This window comes from Mustelus asterias, chromosome 16 (assembly GCF_964213995.1).
Source record: "Mustelus asterias chromosome 16, sMusAst1.hap1.1, whole genome shotgun sequence".
NCBI classification, from domain to species: domain Eukaryota; kingdom Metazoa; phylum Chordata; class Chondrichthyes; order Carcharhiniformes; family Triakidae; genus Mustelus; species Mustelus asterias.
In genome coordinates, this window is record NC_135816.1 from 53,452,681 (window position 1) to 53,473,414 (window position 20,734).

The following is a 20,734-nucleotide window of genomic DNA, read 5'->3' on the forward strand; positions in this document are numbered from 1 at the left end:
TGGCGGGGGGAGTCCAGAACTAGGGGTCATAGTTTGAGGATAAGGGACTTAGGGCTAAGGATGTTCAGGACTGAGGTGAGGAGAACTTTCTTCACCCAGAGAGTGGTGAATCTGTGGAATTCACTACCATAGAAAGTAGTTAAGGCCAAAATGTTGTGTGATTTCAAGAATAAATTAGATATAGCTCTTAGGGCTAAAGGGATCAAAGGATATGGGGGGAAGGCGGGATCAAGATAATTGAATTTGATGTTCAGCCATGATCATAATGAATGGCAGAGCAGGCTCGAAGGGCCGAATGGCCTACTCCTGCTTCTAGTTTCTATATTTCTTTTTTGTGATAACACTTAAAGATACTCCATGAATCTCTCGGAGGAATTGTATTTTTTTATTTGTTGTCTTTATCTAATTTAATTATTTTTCACCCTTCATTAGACTATGGTCAGTGTTCAGCTGTTTAAGAAGATTAGCTGACTTTGAACTGTGTTGATATTCACAGTGGTTAGCACAGCGCCAGGGACCCGGGTTCAATTCCTGGCTTGGCCCACTGTCTGTGCGGAGTCTGCACATTCTCCCCGTGTCTGCGTGGGTTTCCTCCGAGTGCTCCGGTTTCCTCCCACAGTCTAAAAGATGTGCTAGTCAGGTGGATTGGCCTTGCTAAATTTTCCCTCAGTGTACCCGAACAGGCGCCGGCGTGTGGCTACTAGGGGATTTCCAAAGTAACTTCATTGCAGTGTTAATGTAAGCCTACTTGTGATTAATAAATAAACTTTATTTTACTTTACTCAATAAGCAGCCATTTAGAGATGCATAGTATAAGTCTGAAGTGATTATTTGATATTTTTGTGGTAGATTGAAGATTCAATAGTGCCACTATGAAGCTCAAATATATTTATTTTTGTGTCCAAATTTGTTTCATGTTTTAATTTTGCTAATAAAAGTGACATTAAAAATATATTCAAAGCATTGAAGTCCTAATGGATCAGATGACCCACCCTCTTGCACACCCAAGCACTGCTTCGCTTGATTATTTGTGTCACATTTTGAAATCTCATTCCATGATCAATGCAGTGAAGGGCTAGGATACTGAATAGTTCAGTGGTAGATGCCCTTTTTTAGCTTTGGTCCTGGGGCACTGACCTTTGTCCATTACAATCGCCCCTTTGATCTGCTGTAACTGTGAAAATGTGGGTGAGCTGCTCCTCACCTTCACTTTACTGAAGCCGGACACTCAATCCGATGCATGTTTGAGAGTTTGTACTGTTCTCGGTTGCTGACATGGTGCCACTGTGGAGGGCAGCAGACACAGGGAGACCTGTGTGCCTCAGGTCAGATGCACTGCTACAATATAAAATAGAAAAACTGCAGCCTATTTAAAAACAAAATGAAATTGAGATGCATTTCTTAGCACTGTTTAATTGCAGCCATAATGGTAAAAGATGAAAAGGTTATTTGTTTAAACCAGCAAGTTGACTAGAGTCATTGTGAGCTTGGGTAATGAGACACTGAGCGATCCTGAAGTTAAAGGTAACAAGTATATTGCTGGGCAATAAATGACATAAAGGTAGTTCTCCCCCACAATGGTGATTGACATGATGTTGAGTGCAACAGCCTGTTTAAATCACCCTCCCCCCCCCCCCCCCCCCCCCCGCCCCTGCTGCTGCAGATTTGCTATATGTTTTTAGAAGCGGCCATTTCAATCCAGAAGATTGCTCATTCGGGGTTTAAAAAATTGTTTCCTTTTAAACCAACACACTTGTTTGGCTCAACAAGCAGGCTGTCACCTTTTTTAGCAGTGCAATTCGAAGCTGATAAAGCAACTGGTGTTACTTCAGTAACCCGAGGTATTTTCTGTGTTGTTTCTGAATAAATAAAGATTGACCTACACAATGTAGAGCTAACTGGAGAGGAATTAGCCCAAGTGCTATCCACAACCCCAAACATGTGGCGCTCAGCGCCCCCCCCCCCCCCATCCCCTCCCCACAAGAAGAATGTGGCCCTAGGTAGCGAAACCACCTGGGTTGCTTCGAGTTAAGGCAGCGTATCTTTTAAATGTCAGCTCTGATTGCTGGAAATCTCTGATAAATCGTGACAGCTAAGATAAAGAAAGAAGTCTGTAAACTGAAATTGCCTTAAATCCACTGTGACCCAATTCCTTCAGCAACTTTGAATTCCAGTGTAAAGGGTCACCTATTGCCCTACCCGCATGAATAATTCAACAATTCTGCTTTTGGTTTATTTCTGTTACTTTTAACTCTCAAACTCAGAAAACATAAGTCACAAAATGGATTGGTTATGTTCACAGACCATAATTTGTGCTCAATTATCTATTTGTAGTCTCATATATTTTGATATATTATTTGAGGTGTGAATGTGTCAAAGCAAGGTCTTAGTAAGTACAATTCAAATGTAATTAATAGGCTGTAAAGTATTTAAACCTGTCCTAAGGATGTAAGAGGCATTGTATTTATAATTTGCTGTTTCAACATTTTTTTTCTCCCATTCAGCTAGAAAAGAAATGTGGCAATAAATGTTGAAAAGTTTAAAATTGCTGTACCTGTTCATGCAAGCCCACTTCCCTTAGATTGCAGTGGTGAATGTTAAAAAGGACACACAGCATGGAGTATTCCCAAAGTGATATAAACCTCCCATGAGATGACAAAGGTCATTGTTAATGCAGCTTAAAACAAGATACAGCAATAGAATTATTGAGGAACTTGAACAAGAACAACTAGTAGCATCTTGGCCATTTCTTAATCCTGAAGTAGCATGTACTCGGGAGATGGATAGGACAAATATTTCCTCAGAAACAGTCTTGGTGTGGGTTTACACTAACCATGTAAACAGCAAAGTGTTCAGCCACACTCAAATCATACGGCTGTGTGTAGATGTACCACTCTGCTCTTCCAGTCCATTTAAGGAAAGGCAGGGCATGGCAAAGAGATGGGCATTCCTTCAGAAGAAGGCGGCTCTAAAAGGAAAGTTGTAATTTAGGATAAGTGCCTGAGAGATACTGATTCACCGGGTGGGATTTTCTGGCCGCGCTCGCCCCAAAAACCGGAAAATCCCATCCGAGATCAACAGACCTTTCCACGGTCTGACCCCCGCCAGCTATGATTCCCATGGCAGGCAGAACGGGAAAACGTGTCCCCCTTTCTTGGATTTGGTTGGCAGAATGGTAAACGTATAACTGGAGAGTAAGAGTATTCATCAATCTGGTAGCCTTGCCCCATCGGGTCTCTTTAAACATTTTTCACCTTCTTGTTGGTAAGCAATTACATACATATGAACATACATACAAATTAGGAGCAGGAGTAGGCCACTCAGCCCCTTGAGCCTGCTCTGCCTTTCAATAAGATCATGAAGTCAAAATTTCCCCGTAAATGAAGGGGATTTAAATGAACAGAACAGAGAATTTTAACTTGTGCAAAAACCTTTGCTTGAAGAGAGTTAAAATCAAGCGTTGCAGTAAGAGGAAACAGAACATTCTTTAGTTTTTGATGACTTACATTATAAAGCTTGGAACCATGAGAGAATTGTTTGTTTCACTATGGCCTTGGGTAAGACTCGGTGATATATTTGAACCTAATTTGTTGAAATTGCTCTTGTTAAGATCCTGGTGCTCCGTGGAAAGGTTCATCAGTTGTACGTTTTTGGTAATCAAATTTTGTGTGAGGTAACATCCCAAACGGTTTGAAAAGAGCTGTGCAGTTTTTTTTTTTGTCGTTCAACTCAGTTGGTATTGAAATGAATCGTGGAAGCAGTGAATTTTCAGGAAGTTTGGAGTGCAGCCTGATCTCTGAAATGCACCATGAATATGTTCTAAATCTCAGCAGTATTATAGCATGGGCTTTCCTGTTTTACCACCTCACATGTACCAGATACTAAAACCAATAACTTATTATTGTTCTTAGCCCTTTTTATATGGTTTGAATGATCAATATACTGTAGGTATTTAGTATGGAGGCTTGTAGTTTAAAATCCTGTTCAATTAACGATATGTTGAATGATAATCGCAGTAATAAGTTAAATTTTGACTTGTCTTTGTGTCATTCGGTGTGTCTTGTGCTCTCCCAGTTCAGAGGAAGCTATGGTGAGGAACTGTGTGAACACTTTCTGTTGGGAGCAGCGCTATTTACTGACACGAAAATAGTCCCTGCTGTTTGTTTGTCCTATTTATCTTCAATTTGCTTTGGGCTCTGATCTAGCTGTGCGGTATGATAAACCCGAGAGACTGAGAAGGGTTAGGGGGAGGGAGAGGGATACTGTTCTTGCTGAGGTTGAAAGTTATGTGGATATGAAAAATCTGCAGTAATAATGTCGCAGAAGCATTCTATCATTTGCTGAGTAACAAAACATATAGATAAACAGTGCACTTATAACCAAATTATTTTAAAATAATGAACAAAACGATGTTGGACAGTTTTTTTATTACCTGCAAGAGATAAATGGCCTCTGAACAATGTCAAAAGAGTACCAAGTTTATTGGATTCAAGTCAGTCTTGTCGTAGGTCAGTAACGTTTCCAAGTGGACATTCAACCTAGACGGGGCTAAGTGATCCCACAACTAAGGGATTGGATCAAAGATCTTCAGTCCTGCATCATCCATTCATGGATGGTGGTAGAAAATTAAACAATTAACGAGGAGAAGAACATTCCCCCTCCTAAATTGTGGCAGAGCCCAGCATTCGAGCGCAAAGGACAGTGGTGAAGTGTTTGTAACCATCATCAACCACACTTGTCCAATGGATGATGTTAATTGTACATTGTGTTTACTTATATTAAGGTGATGAGCATTAAGTGGGATCCATTCCTGCTCATGTATATAGAGTTAAAAATGGAAACTGCGATTGCTTGGGTTTAACGGTGCATGTTTGCAATTGGTTCTGCTGTAAAACTATAATACAACAACAACATATGTTTTATATAGTGCCTTTAATGTAATGAAATGTCCCAAAACCCTTCACGAGAGCATTATGAAATAAAACGTGACACTAAACCATGAAAGGAGGTGTTAGGGCAGATGGCCAAAAACTTGATCAAAGAGGTAGATTTTAAGCAGGAAAGTGAGGTGGCATGGCAGTGAGGCTACTGAGGAAATTCCAGAGCTTAGTGCTTAGGCAACCGTAAGTCAAATCCATAATGATGGAGCCAGGGTGGTCAACCATTCTTATTTTTCCAGGACAGTTCCGTAATTTGGCCTCTGTGTCACAGGGTACATTTTGTTCCAGATTTCTTCTGTCCTGGATTTTTACTGAAGGCTTTGGCAGGAGTTATGGTTCCATTCTGGGCTGTCTAGTAGTTGTGGAGCCTGGGTCAGCAACATCCGAACCCGAGTAGGCCACCCTCCCCCACCTTTCTCCGCAGTCCTAAGCATGTCAACAGCACGCCCCCCCCCACCCCCTGCCCTGCTCTGAAAGACTAACCAGCATGCCCCTACCCCCACCACCCAAACCTAGCACTAGTATATGTGGAATACAGCGAGAATGTTTTTTCCTGTGGGGAAAAGCATAACTAAAGGCTATATATCAATATAAGATACTTACAAATAATTCCAGTAGGGAATCCAGGAGAAAAGTCTGTACCCAGAGAGTGATGAAAAGGTGGTAATTGCTAATCAAGGAGTGCTTGAAATTGTGCATTTAAGGGGAAGCTAGACGGGCACATGATGGAGAAGAATTACAATGATAAATGATGGGAGAAGGCTCAAGTTGAGCATAAACACCAGCATGGACTGCTTGGTCTGAATGCTCTGTTTCTATGCTGGAATGATCTGTTTCTATGCTGGAATGATCTGTTTCTATGCTGGATGCTTGGGAACCACCTGAAGTTCTCCTCCAAGTCATACACCAGACGGAATTTTACGCAGTCTCTCGCTGGTGAGATTTTCCAGCTTTTGAACAGCTTGGTGCATTTTGCATGCGATGGGCTTGTAAAATTCCACCCACCATCCAAATTGGAAATGTATTGTCATTGCATTTTTGTTGCTGGATCTCCTGGAACTCCTTACTTAATAGTGTAGGAGTACCTTCAACAACAATGCCACATTCCATGTCAACCTTTTTACAATGTTCACTTAAATCTGAAAAATAGCCAGTACTGCGATTTTGATTTTGACCTTCCAAACTTGAGTTGTTCATTGAAAGTTCATTTTCTGCAAGTGGCAGCCTAGGAGTAAGTACTAATGGTCACAAATCTGTCACAGTTGGCACAGCAGTAGAAACAATTTGAAGCACTGAATTATTAAAGCAATTGGCTGAAATAGAACTTTTCTTCTTACTGTATGGCTATGTATCATGAAATTAGTGTTCCAAATGTCCATCTGTTGATTTTATTCCAACTCTCCATGTGTTGTCTACCCACCTAACATTGAACTACTTCCCACGCCTTCATCCCTTTCCTTCCACGTTTCCAGCTTCTCCTAGTATTGGCTTTCAGAATTTTGCTACTGAATTTTCTCCAACTTTTCATCTCCCTGCCTTGCTTTCAAGAACCCCTCTCTTCAACTGCATTCATGGTTCCCCATCCCAATTTCTCAATTCCCTTCTCCTTTCGCCATGCATGATCCGTTTCTTCATCATTTTAAAATACTTTGAGGCATCTTTCCTGCGTCTGAGGAGCTTTATAATTGAGGTTTCACGGGTACTACTGTAGTTTGCACTGGGAAATACAATTGTGCAGCGGGATAATTGAAGAACTTGCTTTTGATTCTTCAGTGGTGGAGCAGCTGATCCCAGAACTGAATCTCTTGCTGAAGTTACTGGACCACGAGTATCTGAGTGCCACCACCAGAGAGAAAACAGTGACAGTGAGCAGCATGCTGCAGCGACTTCAACCAACCTCTGGTCAGTGCTGTCAATCAAATTACTTTATTCCCATACCAATTCATTGCGTTCTAACTGAAACAAAGCCTTGTTGGGACTATGCTTTAGTTTAGAAAATATTAAGTTTTGTTCACAGTTGCATTTTCCTTCAGTTACTTGCTCACTTACCACCTCATTTCCTCCTTCAGCCTGGGAAGGGGTGCACGATAATCATCGCGGTTAATGCTGCAGCGTGGCTGCCCGCCAGGAGATGTGCTACATTGGAGTTAATACCCAAAGTGAAAACCCTTCCTTCCCAATGGCCATGACCTTTTTACACAAACTCTTCCTACATTGACATTAACTATTCTGACGTGGAAAAAATGGAAAAGAGCATGCCACACTGCTGCAGTAGGAGGTGCTCTTCTAAGATTAGGGCTGAAGTCTTTTGTTGGTACACTAGAGGGTGTTCTGCAATACAAATCTGAGAGATGTTGTTGGCCCAGAATAGAGGCAACTTTACTGTACTTCTAAATACACTTTACGCAATCTCAAATTACACAATCCTACACTTAATGCTCGAAATGCAAAGTATTCTTTTCACTAGCATTCTTCACCAATTAGACTGTTAGTAAGTTCATTGAATCATAAAAAATCAGCAACACAGAAGGAGGCCATTTTTAAAAATGTATTTATTAATCATAAGTAAGGCCTACATTACACTGCAATGAAATTACTGTGAAATTCCCCTAGTGGCCACACTCCGGCACCTGTTCAGGTAAATGCACCTAACTAGCGCCTAACATTTGGCCCAATGTGCCCGTACTGATCAACGAAAAGCTACCCAGCATGATGTCACCCTCCTGCACTTGGTAGTTGTGTTTCTTCTGAACATTTTCACAACATTTCCTTTCCAAACTGATGTCATCTTTAGTAATAAGTATATTTGAAATTTCATTTTGCCATTTGCAGCCAATTGTGCATTGCTGTCTGAGGGGTAGGAGTTTTAGGGGGGAATGTAAGGAAAAACATTTTTACCCAGAGTGATAGTCTGGAATTTACTGCCTGGGAGGGTGATGGAGGCAGGCTGCCTCGCATCCTTTAAAACCTTCCCAGATGAACACTTGGCACATCAAAGCATTCAAGGCTATTGACCAACTGTTGGTAAATGGGATTAGGTAAGTAAGATGTTTCTCACGTGTTGGTGTAGCACGATGGGCTGAAGGGCCTCTTCTGCACGCTGTGAAATGATGTGATCAGCTGTTAGAGCAACCTGCAACCTTTTAAAATATGTAACAGGTTATTATATATCAAGTATGCTTATAGCCGTAGTTGTGTAACGAGGATAAGTTACTTCAACAGTTAATTGTACCATAACTGGTTGTGCGTGGCCCCACATGATAAAACAGAACAATCAACATTCCTCCTTTATCATGGGCAAAAAGAGCAAACATTTGCTTGAATTCCCAGAAGAAATTACAGCAGATTTTTACTGTCTAACATTTCCAGACAAAATGAGCAAAATGGCTTTATAGCTTTGCAGTGCCACTGTGATTTGACAACATTGTGTTGCTTCAGGTCTATGGTGAATTTCAGCGAACCCTTGAAGATCTTTGTTGACTACATTTACTTTGTTTCAGGAACGTTGAAAGTCTGCTTCATTTTTAAAAAACGCTCACTCACTCACTTGGCATTTGGAATTCAATGACACCTAATTGTCAGCTCATGAAATTCTGATAATAAATCCACTTAAACTGTGAAGTCAGAAATGCGAATCTACATTTTATCTTCTGAATGTGAGCCGTGTTTGTAAATGACCTTTTGAGCTGTGTAACACTATCTGATATTTGTCGTTGATTGTCTTGGTAATTTGGGTGGGCATTGCATAGAATTAATAAAGCCAGTTTTAGAAAGTAACTAAAATCCTTTGTTAAGTCTAAAAAGGCAGGTTTAGATTTTTAAAAATAAAAATGATCCATATTTTGCAATAGTAATGACAGCAAACCTCAGCAACCATTGTCATTACTCTTAAACTGACGGTGACTTCCGAATCAGCATATGTGCAGTTCAGTGCAGAAATCCTGAAGTCATTGTCAATGATGCTACTTCTCCCAAGGGTGCACTATTGCGATTCCCCTCCCCCACCTCCTCTCCACAATCCAGCCTGCTGAAAGATCCAGTGAAAAAGTTGAACCTTATTTTTGATGGTATACTAAGTTCATAATTACTGCTAAACAACTTCACTCACTCTGAAAGTATAATTTTATATACGTTAGCTGTCAAAATTCTTCTATTATGATAAGTTCCACTTGCATTTTAACAAGTTAATAATATTTTATCTTCTACCTTAATCCCATGTGCATGTCCCAATCCTTTATTTTGCTATCTGTTAAAGTTAAAATAAAACCTTTCAGGGCAGGATTTCCCACCCCCACAGCGTGTTTTGCTGCAGAAGAGGCTGCCTGCCATTTCCTGGCAGCAGGATCCTCCGGTTCCGCCACTGCCTATGGGATTTTCCATTATTCGCCATCTCTGTCACTGAGAAACCCGGGGCAGAGGGCACTGTCGGGGAATCAGAAGATCCAAACGGCGGGAATGTCCGGAAAATATTGCCCTCCGTGTTTTTTTACTAGTTGCTTTGTTCTCTGTTTTAATACTTCATTGTGATTAGTTTATTCTGCCTGACAGCACCCCCTTGACCTTGCGCTAGAACCAAAATTTAATATCCAAACAGTGGAAACCTGTGCCACAGAGATTGCTAGATCCTTGGGGGGGCGACACGGTGGCACAATGGTTAGCACTGCTGCCTCACAACGCCAGGGACCCGGGTTCAATTCCTGTCTGTGTGGAGTTTGCACATTCTCCCCGTGTCTGCGTGGGTTTCCTCCGGGTGCTCTGGTTTCCTCCCACACTCCAAAGATGTGTAGGTTAGGTGAATTGGCCATGCTAAATTCTCCCTCAGTGTATCCGAACAGGTGCCAGAGTGTGGCAACTAGGGGAATTTCATAATAACTTCATTGTAGTGTTAATATAAGGGTATTTGGGACGAATAAATAAACTTTAGCTTTCTTACAGATCAATGACGAGTGCCATTGCTTTGCCACTGACCAGAAAAATCCAATCCACTTGTTAAAACGTGATTTTCCTATAGCATATGAGTAATAATACACAAAACACATTTTGGGAAAACAGTGAATATGAAATGTCAACAAGTCAGGAGTGTCATGGAATACTGCCCACTTACCTGGATGAGTGCAGCTCTAGCAACACTCGAGTAGCTTAACGCCATCCAGGACAAAGCAGCCCGCTCAATTAGTACCCCATCCACAGACATTCACTTCCACCACTACAAGTGCAAAGTGACAACAGCGTGCATCATCTACAAGAAGCATTGCCGAACTTCCCAAAGCTCCATCAATAGCACCTTCCAAACCCTTGACCACTACTATCTAGAAGGACAGCAGACACATGGGAGCACCACCAACTGCAAGAATATATCATCGTTCCTTCACTGTTGTTGGATCAAAATCCTGGAACTCTTTCCCTTACAGCACTATGGGTGTATCTACACCACATGAACTTCAGCGGTTCAAGCAGGCTACTCACCCAGCACCTTCTGAAGGGCAAATAGGGATGGGGGATAAATGCTGGCCTAGCTAAGAAGGCCCACTTCCCATGAACGAATTAAAAAAGGAAGAGGATTTAGAACATTTTTTTGTTTTCCAGATGCATAAAATATAGAGGAAACTGTTTCCATACCAGTAACTGGAAATGAAACAGTATTATAAGACTGTTCTTTTGGAATTGTGATGAGAATTTGGAAGAATCTGCATTGAAACATTGACAGAGTATTTGATTAGGAGCTGCTTATCATTATATGAAAGCTCACATAGACTGAAATTGGAAAGGTATAGATAAAGAGACACTGTGAATTCAGTGTCCAACTTTGGAACCACCGTTTACAGTAACTGGAAACGCTTTAGCCCTTTTCCATCCAGAAATTTCATCACCTTTAATTATTTTCACCAGAAATTCAAGGTTGCTTTATGTGACAGATGCTTTACTGTCAAATGACTCACTGCCTAACTGGGCACAGCGAAGCAGCAATTAGTGGGAATTTGACTTTCCACAGAATAAACAGTGGCACAGTGACAACATTTGACGCAATATGAGGTTCTACACAGCATTTTCTGTTCAGACCATTACATGTAACAGTTTATCAACCATTAGAAATGTGAAAGGTGAAGCTTCAAAGTGTCTGATCGCTTGGTTTCTGCCTTTGTGTAATTAAATTTTGCCGTTTCTCTTTCGTCAGCTTCTGAAACTAATTATATGTACATGAACACGTCCGATTGTCGGAATGGCACAAGTTTTGTGGAATCCTTATTCGACGAGTTTGGTATGTCAACATTTTTGCTCTGAAATAGAAGAAACGTAACTACAAGACTAATTATAAGTTATTACAATTGTGAGGTTATATTTTCAATGCTTCTGCTCAGGTAGCACTATCACTGTGGGAGGCTGTGAGAATCTTATCAATGCAGTTCTCAGTCTAATAGAAATATCAATATATTAAAGCAACATTACATTAAAATGAGGACTATATCATTCCAATTTTCCCACATTTTAACCGTGCGTAAGCCACCTGAAAATTACACACTGGATCTTCACTCATAACCAAAACCATGAGAGATTGACAAATAATTCATTTCATATATCAATGCAGCCTCAATGTTAGTTTGGTCATTGAGTTACAAAAATGCCAAATAGTTGTTTCAGCCATTCACCCTTATTAACTCATTTATTACCTCCTCCTTGCACAAGTAAAGGTAAACTCCTCTCAAGTAAGAATGACACAATAAGTTTTTATACATTGTTCTAGGTATTCAAATATAATAGGAGAAAATTCCTGGTACACTTTAAGCACATTTTAACCAACATCTACTTACATTTGACTGACAGAAGAGCCAAGAAAATCTTACGTAAGAATCTGGCAATAAATGATAACTTACCCAATGTAAGTGGATTCTAGTGTAGTCAGCAATAGTGTTTGTTTGAATAGCACAAGATGGATATCTTCATAGAGCAGCTGTGCAATTTCCAACCTGCCTTAACAGTGAAACACAGAAATGCATCAATTATGTCATCTGAAGTAATAACACATTTCTGAGTTATTGTTGATGAGCAATGAGAAAGAACTAGCCGGACAAAATAGAGACAAGCTCATTTGAACAAAATAGTCTTTATGTCTTAGAGCTCAAATTTCAACAAAATAAAATCCTGATGTGCAATACTTTGTTTCTTAAGCAATCTTTCAAGCCCTTTCAGCAATGATCTTCAACCAATGCGCACGTTTGTTGTCTTTGACAGTTCAATCTAATTAATGTAGTGGTTCTGCTGAATATCAATCAGGATCCCTGCAAAAGGAAACCGGTATCCAAGTATCAATGGGATAGGTCATGTTTGATATCAAATATTCTTAGCCTATAGCTGGGAGGCAATGAAAGGACATAAATAGTAATGGAGCTGTCTATGTCCTGGTAAATTAAGATCAGGATGAATCAGTGAAAGATTGAAATGAATGTAGAATCTGCCAGTAGTTTCCACCTGACCTCATTTCAGCAAGACATTGAACAAATAATCCATGATGACTGTCATTTCTTAAAGACAATGAAGAATAAAAGCAACAGATTCTCTATGGGGAACTCAACATGACTTACCTGGATCATTGTGCCATCCAGGTATCCTCAGTCAGTGTGAGTTGCCCCTTGGTTTATGAATAAAGATTCCCTGCAGCCAATCGATGATCGGTCATCTCTTTATCGGTCAAATATTCAACATCCAAATCAAAGATTTTATAGCAAAACACTTGGAAAAGAGTGGCAGGATCAGGCAGAGTCAGCATTGATTTATGAAAGGGAAATCATGCTTGACAAATTACTGTAATTCTTCGAAGATGTAACTAGTAGAGTTGATGAGGGGGAGCCAGTGGATGTGGTTAAGGCTTTTGACAAACTCCCACATCGGAGATTAGCGTGTAAAATTAAAGTGCTTGTGATTGGGAGTAGTGTATTGAGATGGATAGAAAACTGGTTGGCAGACAGGAAACAAAGAGTAGGAATAAATGGGTTATTTTTTCAAATGGCAGGCAGTGATAAGTGGGGTAATGCAAGGATCAGTGCTGGGACCCCAGCTATTTACTATATATATATTGTGTAGACCATTTGGGAGAATGTTTTATATATATATGTAATATAACATTCATCCCATCCACATCACCAAAAATTCCATCTGCAGGAGGTTGCAGAGATAGGGAGGGGCGTAGTGGCTGGGGGAGGTTGAAGAATATATATTTTAAATTAGAAATACCTCCAAATTTGCAGATGACACAAAGTTGGGTGGAATGGTGAGCTGTGAGGAGGATGCAGAGATCCTTCCCTGTGATTTGGGCAAATTAAATGAGTGGGCAAATGAATGGCAATTGCAGTATAATTTGAATAAATGTGAGGCTATCCACTTGGGTAGCAAAAACAGAAGACAGATTGCTATCCAAATGGCCATAAATTAGGAGGAGGAATGTGTAACAAGACTTGGGTATCCTTGTACACCAGTCACTGAAGGCAAGCATGCAGGTGCAGTAGGCAGTAAAAAGGCAAATGATATATTGTTCGTCATAGCAGGAGGATTTGAGTGCAGGAGCATGGATTTCTTGCTACAATTATACGGGGCCTTGGTGAGTCCAGACCTGGAATATTGTGTGCAGTTTTGGTCTCCCTATCTGAGGAAGGATGTTCTTGCTCTAGAGGGAATGCAGAGAAGGTTTACCAGACTCACTCCTGGGATGTTAGGACTGAGTCGATTAGGATTGTATTTCCTGGAGTTCCGAAGAATGAAGGGGGAATCTCATTGCAACCTATAAAGTTTTAATAGGACTAAACAGGGAAGATGCAAGGAGGATGTTCCTGTTGGTGTGAGTGTCCAGACCAGGTACCCTCCAGTCTGAGGGTACAGGATAGACCATTGAGGAGAGAGATGAGAAATTTCTTCATCCAGAGAGTGGTCAGCCTGTGGAATTTGCAGCTACAGAAAATAGTTGAGGCCAAAACATTGCATGTTTTCAAGAAGCTGTTAGATATAGCACTTGGGGTGAAGGGGATCAAAGGATATGGGGGGGAAGGTGGGATCAGGCTATTGAGTTGGATGATTAGCCATGTTCATAATGAATGGCAGAGCAGGCTTGAAGGGCCGAATGGCCTCCCCCTGCTCCTATTTTCTATGTTTGTATGTCCAATGCACAGTTTACCGGCTAACTGAGTGGTGGGCTGTCCTTAAAGACCAGCACTGGCTATATTGTATGTGGGACAGAAACCCAAATATCTGTAGTTGCACATTCTTGTATATCACAGGAGCACAGAATCCTCAGGCCATCAAAAGAAAATGCGCAGCTAAGTGGAGCTAAATAAGTAACTCAAGTTGAGAGCTCTGAAATCTTAACCAAAGCAGAAAATGCAGAGCTTTTAGCTCTGAAACCGTGATGGCTAATATCACTGAAAAGCAAATCCTGCTAATAGCTCTTACCAAAGAAGCAAGAAATGAGCTGAATAAAGAATTTGAAAAGAAAATTTCCCTCTTTGCGTCTGAATTATTCATCCTCCAATTTAACATATCAGTCACTCTCAGCCTGCCATCTAATCCTTTCTTCAGTTTTCCCCCAATCTAGTACCTTAGTCGCTCTACACAATACAGGACAAAGCAACCCACTTGATTAGCACCCCTGCCACCACCTTAGACATTCACTCCCTCCACCATTGACCCACAGTGGCAGCAGCGTGCGTCATCTACAACATACACTGCAGCAACTCAATATGTTTCCTTCAACGGCACATTTCAATCCCCCAGCCTTGACCAGTGAGAAGGACATGGGAAGCAGATGCGTGGGAACACCACCACCTGCACGTTTCCCTTCAAGCCATACTATCCAGATTTTGAATTGTTGTTCCATCACAATCACTGGGTCAAAATCCTGAAACTCCCTTCCTAACGTCACTGTGAGTGTACCTACAGCACATGGACTGTAGTGGTTCAAGAAGGCAGCTCACCAGCACCTTCTCAAGGACAATTAGGGATGGTCAATAAATGCTGGCCTAGCCAGTGATGTCCATATCTTGTGAGCAAATTAATATTTTTTTTAAACTCCAGTTCCTGTTCTAGTACATAACTAACTCACACTACAGTCTGAGACTTCAATCTTTCAGTCTGTTGTAAAATTATTAAGTGGAAACACAATTATCTACTCTTTAATTTTCAGCCAAAAGGTTTTTGGTGTTGAATTCCCATAGGTTTTATTGAAAAACAATATATATTATTAACATACCTTGCAGTATGCATCAAACATAAAGCCCTGGCAACTATAAAGAGACTCTTAAGTAACACTGCAATACAAGTTAGGGTGGCACCAGGGACCCAGCTCCAGGGACCCAGGTTCAATTCCAGCCTTGAGTGACTGTGTGAAGTTTGCACATTCTCCCCATGTCTGCATAGGTTTCCTTCGTGTGCTCCAATTTCCGGTTCAGGTGGTTTGGCCATGCTAAATTGTCCTGAGATGTGTATGTTAGATGGATTAGCCATGGTAAATGTGTGGGGTTACAGGGATAGGGTAAAGGAGAGGGCCTAGGTAAGGTCCTCTGTCAGAGGATCAGTGCAGACTCGCTGGGTTGAATGGCCTCTTCTGCATTGTAGGGATTCTATTATTCAGTGATAGGTTTATTTGATAGAGTGCTTGCATACTATTATTTCAGACTGAATATTTATATTTTCTATTTGTGTCTCATTAAGAATATTGCAACTAATGTAGACTGAAGGGAATGATATCATATACGATCAAATACCGTTAATCAACCAAAATGTCAAGCGACATATTCAATATTATCAGAGGCACTGACTGAAAGGCATAAGATTTGTAAAAACAATCTCAGCACAGCTCTCACCCGAGATAAGAGTCTGAATTTTTGTAAAGCTGAAGAGGGTCTCTGGCTTAGCCAAAATGGCACTGGAGACTCAATTCTGGAAGTCTCACCCCGAAACCCAGCACCTACCATCTTCACCAGTGGTGGAATGGGGATGGGTTGTAGTTTGCACATCTAGTTCATGGAGGCAGCTGCTTCATAAAGGTGCAGTTGCCTTCAAATGCATCCAATTTTCAATTTGCATCCAAAACACAACTAGTGGGCGTTACTCCTTTACGGAGATGGTCTAAAGCTACGAGAATTCATCAGAGAGATGGTGTGCCATTTTGAAGAGATTTTGAGAGGTCTAGGCATACCTTTGGGATTGTTAAAAATAGACATGGATGTAAAATGGAGATAAATTCATTGGAGCTGTCAAGGGAACTGTCAATCTCATTAGAATTATCAAGCTGTCAAAGCATTTAAATTTCCTGGCCTTTAAATGTTTTTTAAAAGTTCTGGAGTTTAAAAAATCAGTGCTTGCTATTTCACTAATATAATGATTTAAAGCAAAATACTGTGGAAGCTGGAAACCTGAACTGAACATAGAAATTCCTGGAAAATTTCAGCAGCTCTGGCAACATCTGTGAAGAGAGAGAGAGACAGAGTTAATGTTTGGAGTCCTTATGAATCATCTTCAGAGCCTTGTCATTTCACTGCCTGTTGACATAAGCCTGAGGGTTGTCATTATAAGATTTGTGATCCAGACTGATTTCACAACTGTTTGGCTGCCAGCTCGAAGTGTTTATAAAGTCTTTAATGTGGAACTATGAGTTCAAATTCTTGTTTAATTAGGGATTTGGTACTTGAAATAAATATTTATTTTTATAAGTGATTAAACACTTGAAGAAATGTAAATGTAGTGAATAGGTTTGTATCAAAGAGTGTTTCTTTTTGAAACAGTGAAGTCACCAATGGACACTTTGAACATTGTTTTATTTCATCTCAGCGTGGGTCCTCAGGTCTTCCCATGGTAGATGCTGATGAGTTGGCATTGGGGTGTAAGGACAAAAGGTGGTGGGTGGGGGCATGGGTCAGCATGATTTGAAACTAAGTTTGAATAGGAGCTATAAAGTGGCATGGGGAGGTGAGTAGAAGGGAATGAATTGGCATGGATGGTTATAGGGGCTATGGATGGTGGATAGAGAGTCCTAGGTTAACATGGAGGGTATAAATGGCCATGAAGGGTTTCGTTCAGCATTTTTGTCCATGTTTGAACCAAAGCTCTATTGACATCAGCAGCTGAGTGGCTCTGGCAGAATCAAAACTGAGCATCTGTGAGCAAGTTATTGCTGAGTAAGTGCCATTTGAAAGCACTGACCATGACACTTTCCATCATTTTGCTGATCATTGAGAGTAAACTAATGTTAAATGGACAGAATGGAGTTGCCTTGCTTTTTATGGATTGAACTGCCTGGGTAATTTTCAACATTGTCAGGTAAATGCCAGTGTTATAACTGTACTGGAGCAGCTTGGCTAGGGGTACAGTATACATCTTTAGACTCACTGCCAGAACATTATCAGGACTCATAGCTTTGCTGTATCCAGTGCCATCAGCCAGTTCTCAATATCACGTAGAGTGAATCAGATTCGCTGAAGACTGGTGTCTGTTATGCTGGGGACCTCATGAGGAGGTCAAAATATATCATCCACTGGGCACGCCTGGCTGAAGATTGTGGCAAATGCCTCAGCCTTTTCTTTTGTACTGATATACTGGGCTCCCCCATCATTGAGGATGGGGATATTTGTTGAGCCTGCTGCTCCCATGGTTACTGGTCCACCACCATTCACATTTGGGTGTGGCAGAGCTTTGATCTGATCCATTTAGAATGAATGATAGTACACAAACCAAACTTCAAAGAAACTGGTTTGTTCGTGCTGATTACTCTGATACCAGTATCATTGACTCTGTACACAGGATACACTCAGCTGTGTTGGCAGTGTCTGGCAACAGGGATATTAACTGATGGGATTTTAGTGTGCAAGTTGAAAGCTCTTTTGATTTGTTTTTTATTAATGAGATTTTTATTATATGAATGTCTCACATAATTTTCTAAAATGAGTTGGAAGATATGCTAGTTCAGCGCAGCACTCGAGGCTACTGAGAGGAGGTGATATTGGCAGTAAAAGTATTTCAAAACAGTTGTTTTATCTCACGGACTGAAGTTCTTCAGAAACTTGTTGTTAAAAAAAACATTAGTTCATCATCTCTGAATGCATCATAATGGCTGAAACTTCCAAGAAGTTCTAGATATGTAAATCTTCTTCCAAGAAATCTAGATATGCTCGGAGCTCATTTGGTTCTGCTTGATGTCTGAGAAAGTTGAGGCAATCAGGATTTTTATGTGGATAGATGATGGAAATCTCTCGATGTGCAAGTTGGTATGTAAATGGCTAGATATTTTAAGATATTTTGATGAATAGAAGATTAATTTTACAGATTGAACTGTAAAGCAACCTAATAGCATAAATACATTGTCGGTAGAAATTGTTTACATTCAGAATTTGACAAAGTTCTGTTTGTGCTTGCTTTTGCATTCCGGACAACTGTAAGACTACATTCAAATCACCCGCACAAACAGCCTGTGATGAGGATTTCTTCATAGAATCCCGACAGTGCAGAAGGAGGCCATTCAGCCCGACTCTCTCTCAGATGGTTCCTTATCCAGGCCTTTTCCTCAACCCTAGCCCCATTACTCAACACATTTACCATGGCTAATCCAGCTAACATATACCCCTTGGGACACTAAGGGGCAGTGTTAATATGGTCAATCCACTTAACTTGCACATCTTTGGACTGTGGGAGGATAAAGTGGTGCACAAAAGGTTAATACATAAGGTTAGTTCACATGTGATTTGAAGTAATTTATTAGTTTCGATAGAGGATTGGCGAACCAACAGAAAGCAGAGAGTCAGGATAAAGGGTCTTTTTCAGGTTGGTAAGAAGTAATTAGTGGGGTGCCACAGGGTTCATTCCTCAGGCCCCAATTATTTATAATCAATATTAATGACTTGGATGCAGGGATAGTAGGTTCCACGGCCTAACTTGCAGATGACACTAAAATAGGTGGGATAGTAAGTTGCGATAATGAACTAAGAAATTTACAAACATATATGGATAGGTTAAATGAATGGGGCAAAATTTGGCAGATGGATAAGTGTGAAATTATCCATTTTGGTAGGGAAAATACAAAGGCAAATTATTATCTAAATGGAGAGAAACTTCAGAGTGCTTCAGTGCAGAGGAATCTGGGTGTCCTTGTGCATGAATCGCAGAAAGCTAGTATACAGGTAATAAGGAAGGCAAATTGAATCTTTGCATTTATTGCTAAAGGAATAGAATATAAAAGTACTGAAGTGTTACTGCTACTGTACAAAGCATTAGTGAGACAGCATTTAGAATATTGTGTACAGTTTTGGTCCCTTCACTTGTGGAGGAATGTAGTTGCATTGGAGGTGGATCAGAGGAAATTCACTAGATTGATTCCAGAGATAAGGGGTTTGTTTTACAAAGAGAAATTGGGATGCAGTTTAGGGCTATACTCCCTGGAGTTTAAAAGGATAAGAGGAGATCTAATTGAGATGTACAAGTTGATAAGGGGGATTGACAAAGTAGATTGGAGAGGATGTTTCCTCTTGAAGGGCAATCTAGGTCATAGTTTTAGGATAAGGGGTGTCAGATTTACTTCACTCAAAGGGTCATGAGTCTGAAATTCACTACCTCAGAACGTGGTGGATGTCAGGACTTTTGAGTAAATTTAGGGAAGAGGTGGACGGATTTTTAATTAGTAAGGGTTTGAAGGGCTATGGTGAACGGGCAGAGAAGTGGAGTTGAGACCGAGATGAGATCAGCCATGATCGTATTAAATAGTGGAGCAGGCTTGAGGGGCTCAATTGCCTACCCTTGCTCCTAGTTCTTATGATTCTTCTGAGTATTGTGAAGAGAGCAGACTATATGAAGGAGTAAGATATAACCCATATTTTCACTTCAAGCAATGCCAGCACTTGGGAATCAGTCATCAGCTCATCCATGGTAATAAACCTCTTTCTTATCTCATTGTTCATGTGACACTCGCTCTGTAAAAATATGCAAATAACACTAATTACTAAGCTAAACTGCTTCAGGAACACATTTGTGCTATTTACACAACAGTTGAAGTATGAATTTTGTTTGTGCAAATGCAGATTGTGAACTACGTGACCTTAAAGACATGCAGGAGGAGTGTAAGGATGGAAACCACATTAATATGCCATTACCAGAAACTCCCCATTCCAAATTGGTGAGTTTTGAGTACCGGGAACTTCATTTCTTATGTAGAAATAATCAGTGTAGCAGAGAGATGGATGTCATGATTTTACTTCTGACAAGCCAGATCAATAAATAGCTCTAATCATTGATGTGGTGACTGTAACAAAACTTTTTACTTGTTTACTTTTACAAAAATGTTCAATTAATAATTAGAATGTGTTAAGATTTTAACTTTTTTTTGTTAATTGAGGTTTTTTGGGGCAATATAACTAATAGAATACTGAGATCAATGGATGGTCATCTACTGAAGGACAAATGTTAGAATTTGCCCCACTGTGGGTAGACTTCACAGTTAAGTTCCACACATGTCAACCTACAAAATACAGCACTTAAATAGACGACAATTCAAAAAGCAATATAGAATTGAAAATTGCTTTTAATAAAGGCTTTAAAACCAAGGCAAGCTACAAGGACACCAAATAAGTTAAGGACTTAAGTTGAGCTTTGGATTCAGTTGTTGTTCATTATGTCAACCAGATGATTTAATTGGATGAAATGTCTTTTTGGATGAAATGTACTTTTTGAATGAAATGTCTAACCGAAGCCAAGTCTGCATTCTCAGGTGGATGTAAAAGTAAAGTTTATTTATTGGTCACAAGTAGACTTACATTAACACTGCA

General features: G+C 40.3%; 1 protein-coding gene across 4 annotated transcripts in view; it reads left to right on the forward strand.

Moving 5' to 3' along the window:
• The window catches only part of afap1l1a (actin filament associated protein 1-like 1a), a 179,252-nt gene that overhangs the window by 85,874 nt on the left and 72,644 nt on the right, over positions 1 to 20,734 (forward strand). For all 4 annotated transcript variants that reach the window (XM_078231138.1, XM_078231136.1, XM_078231139.1 and 1 more), the window contains 3 exons: positions 6,714 to 6,842; positions 11,116 to 11,199; positions 19,991 to 20,085. In XM_078231138.1, coding sequence (XP_078087264.1) covers positions 6,714 to 6,842; positions 11,116 to 11,199; positions 19,991 to 20,085 — 308 coding nt within the window. The remainder of the gene's footprint in view (positions 1 to 6,713; positions 6,843 to 11,115; positions 11,200 to 19,990; positions 20,086 to 20,734) is intronic.